The sequence below is a fragment of the Ammodytes marinus genome, assembly GCF_949987685.1.
Source record: "Ammodytes marinus genome assembly, chromosome: 19".
In the NCBI taxonomy this organism is placed as follows: Eukaryota; Metazoa; Chordata; class Actinopteri; order Uranoscopiformes; family Ammodytidae; genus Ammodytes; species Ammodytes marinus.
Genome location: NC_137223.1, coordinates 23,608,665 through 23,616,164, shown reverse-complemented (window position 1 = coordinate 23,616,164; position 7,500 = coordinate 23,608,665). Strand labels below are relative to the sequence as shown.

General features: G+C 40.4%; 1 protein-coding gene across 1 annotated transcript in view; it reads left to right on the top strand.

Annotated features, from left to right (window-relative positions):
• ift172 (intraflagellar transport 172) overlaps positions 1 to 7,500 on the top strand; it is a 44,512-nt gene that overhangs the window by 28,109 nt on the left and 8,903 nt on the right. Inside the window, exons 26-33 of the mRNA XM_080047733.1 lie at positions 199 to 334; positions 2,192 to 2,308; positions 2,724 to 2,866; positions 3,353 to 3,446; positions 4,080 to 4,144; positions 4,361 to 4,541; positions 5,191 to 5,300; positions 6,761 to 6,887. Of these exons, the coding sequence (XP_079903859.1) occupies positions 199 to 334; positions 2,192 to 2,308; positions 2,724 to 2,866; positions 3,353 to 3,446; positions 4,080 to 4,144; positions 4,361 to 4,541; positions 5,191 to 5,300; positions 6,761 to 6,887 (973 nt within the window). The remainder of the gene's footprint in view (positions 1 to 198; positions 335 to 2,191; positions 2,309 to 2,723; positions 2,867 to 3,352; positions 3,447 to 4,079; positions 4,145 to 4,360; positions 4,542 to 5,190; positions 5,301 to 6,760; positions 6,888 to 7,500) is intronic.

Here is a 7,500-nt window from a genome sequence, read left to right as displayed (position 1 = left end):
GTGTGGTGTGTTTGTGTGCGTGCCTGTGCATGCGCCTGTGTGCATACGTGTGTTGTGTTGTGTGGTGTGTGTGTGTGTGTGTGTGTGTGTGTGTGTGTGTGTGTGTGTGTGTGTGTGTGTGTGTGCTTGTGTGTTATGCGTGTGTGTGTGTGCCTGTGCGTGTGTGCGTGCTTGTGTGTTATGCGTGTGTGTGTGCAGACTGTTTGCCACAGTGAAGCAGCCCGACCTGGCCATCACCATGTACAAGAAGAACCGGATGTTTGATGACGTCATCCGCCTGGTGGCCAAACATCACCCAGACCTGCTGACTGAGACACACCTGCACCTGGCCAAGGTAAGGCACACTGTGGGAGGGACTGGGGGGTGGATAGAGCGTGTACCATATTGGCTCCGGCCTTTGTTGCAGTGGTTGCTGGTTCAAATCCGACCCGTGGACCTTTACTGCAGGTCATCCCCCCCTCTCTCTCTGTCTTCCCATTTCCACTCTGTACTGTCAAATAAGTTTAAAAATGTCAGCACTGTGTAGTGGTTAGAGCAGACATGGAAGGAGCATGTGAATTAAAAGCAAAACCGAAATGCAAAATGAATTAATCTGCACATGTAAATTATACTAAATCCTTTTCCCTGAGGCAAATAAATCAACTTAGTTAGTTACAGTGTGTGTGTGTGTGTGCGTGTTCTTATGTGTGCATGTGCATGTGTGCGTGCGTGCATGAGCATGAGCGCGTGTGTGTGTCCTCATCAGCGTACATTCAGACCGCATTGGAAGACGTTTTAAAATCATAACAGCGATGCTCCAGTTGTGTCATGCTGAGAACTCTAATCATGATTTTGTTCGGAGGGCTGAAGCAGAGACCTCGTTCTGCGTCTCTTATGTAACAGGCGGACGAGTGAGTGCGTTTGCAGTTTTGTGGTTGTCACGGTTAATATCTTGTGAGATTTGCCCCGCAGCGCTTTAAGACTACACCAATAATAGTCAGGATTTATGCTCTGTGTTCTCAAGTTTGTAAGACCCTTGAATCAAAATATATTGGATATTCATTTTACCACCTTTAAGCTGTGTTCAGATGTGATCGCGTGTGAGACTTAGTTGCAGCAAAAGGCAATTAATAATACATTTATTTAATTAATAATTAAATTAGATTAAGAAAAAACAAATCCATAGTTTCATCATTAAATGGTTTTTTTACTGGCTTCTGTCAGCACTTTTCCTTGGTTTGGTGTGTCGCAAACTGAAGAAAAAAAATCGGTAACACTTTATAATAACTATCCGTTGTAACTCGTTAATAGATCATTAGTAAACTCTTAATTAATGATTATTAATGATTTGTTAAGTGTTTGTTAGCAGTTTGTTAGGGATTTATAACAATGGTAGATAATTAATATCTTAATAATTGAATCAGTTCATCTGGGAGGTAATCCGAGATTAACTGATCACGTCACGTTCAAGTCCATGGCATGCACAGTGTGTATTGAGTTTATTTAAAAATATTTGAAAATGGGGCTGCCCTCAGTTTCCCATGCACTGTGTATAGTCTATAGCCTATTTCAGCCTCGTCGGTATCTCGGATTACCTCCCAGATGAACTGATTCAATTATTAAACTATTAACTATCTAACTAACAAACACTTAACAAATCATTAATAATCATTAATTAAGAGTTTACTAATGATCTATTAACGAGTTACAATGGATAGTTATTATAAAGTGTTACCAAAAAATAATTCAATATCCTTTATTTAACCATGTAAGAAAGTCATGGGATTAAAATATCTTTTCTCAAAAAAGATTTGCCAAATTGTACTTCATCATTTCCATGTTCCAAAACCCTTTATTAATAGAACTTCCATTCATGTACTTTGATCAGTTTTCTGTCTTTGAATGCCCTCCAAAAGGCTATACATAAATAGTATATATTTTTATTATTATTATTATTAGATACTTAATGCTGGATCATGCTGGTTGTCATGTGCGGTATAATATATACAGTGCTGCTTGAAAGTATGTGAACCCCTTGAGCATTTTGGAATTTTATTTAGTTTAACCATTATTAATTCCTTTTTATCAACACCAGTATTTATTATATTAAATAACAGGGGTGTGTTTCTCCATTCCACATTTTTCTTTTCCAGAAATCAATTGGGAAAACAAATAAAACAGATGGTTTGCCTGTACTGTATATTTCTTGTAGGAGCTGGAAGCTGAATCCAGGTTCTCTGAGGCAGAGTATCACTACATGGAGGCTGAGGAGTGGAAAGCTGCCGTGAACATGTACAGAGTCAATGACATGTGGGAGGAAGCATACAGGGTACATAAGATTATATCTGTTTAGGTGTTATTGCTATTTGTTAATCTCAATATACCTCCAAGATGTGTGTTGTTTTGTGCTCCAAATATCAGTTGTAACAGTAATTGCATTTTAAACTTTTGTTGAATATCGACATGTAAGTTATGCAACCATATCTCAGGTGGTTGAGAACTCTGTGCCTATTATTACATTAAAATAAAACCAAATTACAGTACATACATCACAGTGACGTTAGATACACAGTTACATGTCACTGAAGATGAGATGCCATTTGACGTGGCCTTAATAGGACCAATGAAAAATATGAACATTTTAATATTGCTAAAATGATCCAAATGTCATTTCATGTTATGTTATATGTCGAACCCTTTCACCTGTTTAATTATAAGTCTAAAAAACATATATGTTGTTCCAGGTTGCTAAGAGCCATGGCGGTGCGGGCGCCCAGAAGCAGGTAGCCTACCTGTGGGCTCGAGGTCTGGGGGGAGAGGCCGCCGTCAAACTGCTCAACAAGTTCAACCTGCTGGAATACGCCATCGAGTCTGCAGCCAACAACTTGTGAGCTGCACCACAACACAGACAGACAGACAGACAGACAGACAGACAGACAGACAGACAGACAGACAGACACACACACACACACACACACACACTCACTCAACGTACACTTTGACTCGTTTTCACTTTACTAAATCAATTTGGAGTCAAGCGTGACTAATTCAACCCGCTACGAGGAACTTTTAAATATTTCTGAAACTGTCTAATTTTTCCTCTGATCATACATTACATCAGCAAACGAGACCATCAGTGCAAAGAACGCTATTTTTATATAGTTATCAAAATGTACTTTGCTACACAATCCTCCTATTACCATTATTAATCTAGTCACATATAAATACATTACCTCATGGCCATGCATCCTGCAGTCTCTCTTTCACTCTCTTCCTAAACAAATTCATTAATCCGTCTATCCATCCTACAGTGTTATTGTAATCCTAAATACTAAAACTTGACTTGATTTCTCAACATCCTTTTACTCCCCAGTTCATTCGACTTTGCCTTTGATTTGGCTCGTCTGTCGTGTAAAGAAAAGATTCCTGAGATCCACCTCAAACACGCCATATACCTGGAGGACGAGGTAACTCTGACACAGGCTTGATGCATATTATAGTTTAATTTAAAGCCACTACGAGTAACTTTTGAATATCTTTTTAACAGCCTCATGTTTCCTCTGATTATCATAATTTACCTTTAACAGCAAACGAGACCATCAGTGCAAAGAAAGACGTTTTTATATAGTTTTTATTACTGCGTTTGGTCTGGTCGCACACCCAGTCCGATTTTCGGTTTACGCGTGCAGGCTCTATGGGCACATATTCGTATTGGTCGCAGATTTCAGTGTAGCGCAGCAACGCGATTTGAGAAGCCTATCCCTCCACTCGCATGGCCGGCACGCGCTAGAAAACAGCTTTACGTTCGTAAAAATATTACTGCTTTTGTCCAAAGGGGCCGCCAACAGACAAAGTTACTCGTAGCCACTTTAACCTCAATGTCTTATGTCTTTTACATATTCAACTGTTTAAGTGCCCTCTCAATATCTATCTAACCAGTAGCCGAAAAGGAATGATTTGTTTTTAATATATGGATCTTTGTTGTTCTCACTACCATTCACACGTTATGAAATGACTGTCAAAACTTCAAAAACTGAGCTAATAAAAATGTAAAAATATTCTTGGACATTATAATCTTATTCTAATGTAATACCTTCCAGGGCAAGTTTCAAGAGGCTGAGGTCGAGTTTGTCAAAGCAGGAAAACCCAAAGAAGCCGTGTTCATGTGAGTGTTGACTGTGCTATCAGAAAAAAAGATGTGTGTTGCTTGTTTTGTAATGAACTTTGGATTTCAAAGTGTGTGTGTGTGTGTGTGTGTGTGTGTGTGTGTGTGTGTGTGTGTGTGTGTGTGTGTGTGTGTGTGTGTGTGTGCGTGCCTGCGTATGTGCGTTTTGTGTGTGTCTGCGTGTTCGTCTGTGTATATGTCTATAAAACCTTCTAGGTACGTGCACAACAAAGACTGGTCCAGTGCTCAGCGCGTGGCCGAGGCCCACGACCCAGACAGTGTGTCTGAGGTGCTGGTGGGTCAGGCCAAGTTCTGCTTCGAACAGAAAGACTTCCAGAAGGCCGAAGCCTTTCTGCTGCGCGCACACAGGCCCGAGCTCGCTGTCAAATACTACAAGGTAACTAACAACTAAATACAGGACAAACTGGCTTTACATTTATTTGAATTTTTTTAAATGTGAATGTTGTGATTAAAAACTATATGGGACATTTTTATTTATTTATTTATTGTTGTGATTGTGTGTGTGTGTGTGTGTGTGTGTGTGTGTGTGTGTGTGTGTGTGTGTGTGTGTGTGTGTGTGTGTGTGTGTGTGTGTGTGTGTGTGTGTGTGTGTGTGTGTTGTGAAAAAAAGAGAAAATTTGAATAAATATAGTATGAAAAAAAAAAGAGTTGCAAAATGTTCTAGGTAAATTATTTAACTGGGGTTTTACTTAAAGGCACAGTGTGTAAAAGGAATTGGTGTTTTTTTAGAACAGACTTGGTAGAAAGGGAATACAGTATAAGGCCCGAGCCCGCTGTCAAATACTACAAGGTAAAAACTACAGTGGACAAACTGTCCCTTTTTTTTTTTCTTTTTTGTATGTTATGATGGTGATCTCACCACTAGATGACTCCAAAATACACCTTTATTACACACTGTGCCTTTTAAGTTCTCCTAAAATGCACAAATGTCCTGTTTTAAGATACAGTTTATACATTTTGAACATGCCTGAGGGTCCATAAGACCTATTTTTTTTTATAATATCATATTCATTTGTGTGTATCAGGACGCAGAGATGTGGAGTGATGCCATGCGTATCTGTAAAGAGTATCTGCCCAACAAGCTGGGTCTGCTGCAAGAGGAGTACGAGATGGAGACCGCCAAGAAGGGAGTCCGGTGAGAACAGAAATCAATAGTCAATAGTCCAGACAGAGAGCTTTAAAATGGGTCTGAATCTACCAGTGTTCTACAGTGTGTAAGGTCCCCACATAACAAAGGAGAAGCAGGAGGAAAAATGCTGATGTCTTACTGCTAAAATAAAATAATCATTTAAAGGCAGAGTCTGCTATTCTGGAGAAATCAGTGAATATCTCCTCACAATCTAGGCTCTGTGAACTGGTATGTAAACAAAGGGTATGTAAACAAAGGGGTCCCAGCATAGGTAGTAACATGCCCATTTACAGAGCCTAGGCTGTGTATTAACACTGGATTTTTTTTCCGCACACACACAGCACTGACAGGTAGCGGATCATGAGGAGATATTCATTGATTTTGTCAAAACTAAAATTGACTCCACCTTTAAAGCTCTGACTTGTTATTGTTAGAACTTGACTCCTGATTAAAGAATAAAGGTCTGATCTGTATGACAGGATTTTAAGAGTTTTTAATTTAAAGTTATGTTGTCATGATGTGAAGAAAACTCTACAAAACCCCACTGTGAAACATTTTACAGGCTCTCCCCGTTCTCCCTCCCATTATGATCTATGCACAAAGACCGAGGTTGCGTTCCGAATCTCCTCCTCTTTCTTTTTTCTATTCTACATACTACATCCGACGATAAAAAGAATCTAGTTAGTTAGGATGCAGTAGGCATACTATTGGGACATACTTTACTCTCTTATTTCATCATAACATTGCGCCTTGATCTTGCCTCTTGCTTTTATATCCGTCGCATCCCCGTTTGTTTTCATATGGAGGCTTCGTCGATGTGACGTCACTTCACGTGCGCACTGGATTGTGGGTCAGAATCGCCCAAATAGGATGCAGTTTTCAACACTAACAATCTTGGCCGCATGAAGTAGGACATCCGGGTACTTCTAACCATCCTAAATCTGGCCACAAGAATCGGGACATCCTAAATCTTTTTTCTACATACTATATAGTAGAAAGTATGCGATTCGGAACGCAACCCGAGTCTTGTGCTTTATTAAACAGAGCTCTTGTGTTAGCAGCACTAATTGAAAGCACCAGTGAGGAGCAGCTTGTTAGACCGTCAAACAGCATGTAGTAGTTTCCTATTTTAATGACTAGTGGGAGAGAGAAAAAACATCAAAGGTTACCAGTGGAAACAGACAGGGAAGAGGGTTAGAGTTACAGTCAGAAAACAAAGCATTTGGGGCTTAGTCCTCATCGCAGAAGACACAAGTCCAACTCCAGCCCCGGGTTGTTCTCTGCATGTTATCCCCCCCCCCCCATCTCTCTTTCTCTCTCTCTCTCTCTCTCTCTCTCTCTCTCTCTCTCTCTCTCTCCCCATTTCCATACTATCTTCAAATCTTGAATTGTCAATATAAATGTGTCTGTTCTGTCCTGTTATAATGTATAATGTGTCCCTGTGTTGTATTGTTGTGGTCTTGCAGCAGTGTGGAGGGTCTATTGGAGCAGGCCAGGGAGTGGGAGCAGACAGGAGAACATTCCAGAGCCGTGGAGTGTTACCTCAAGGTCAACGACTCGGACAACGGCCTCATGGAGAAATGCTGGATGAAGGTAAAACAGAGAAATACAGTTCAATTCAATTCATTTTATTTTAGAAGGGGACGGTGCAAATTAATAAAACACATGATCATACATGGGTTAAGAATGCCAGAATTAGACAAAAGGGTGTTTTTCAGCTGTAGTCCCCCTGACATCAATGTTAAAAGAAAATACAATTAAACAAGACCAAAAACAACCACATAAACAGGACGGAACCCCACAGCACAAAACAGAACAAACAGAACTAACTAAGGTAAAACAACACAACACAAAATACACAATCAATACGCCTTATGCATTCCTGTAAATGGTAAATGGACTCCACTTATATAGCGCTTTTCCCTGGTTTTTCACAGATTCAAAGCGCTTTACATTGTTTTGTGCACATTCACCCAATCACACACACATTCATACACCGATAGCAGCAGCAGCTACCACGCAGGGTGCAAGCTAACTATCGGGAGCAATTTGGGGTTCAATGTCTTGCCCAAGGACACTTCGACATGTGGCGGGTAGACGGGGGATCGAACCTCCGACCCTGCACTCCAGAGGCGACCTCCCTGCCCCCCGATAGGTATAGGGCTGAGAATTCATCATCACTGTATTAAATTCAACGCTATTATTA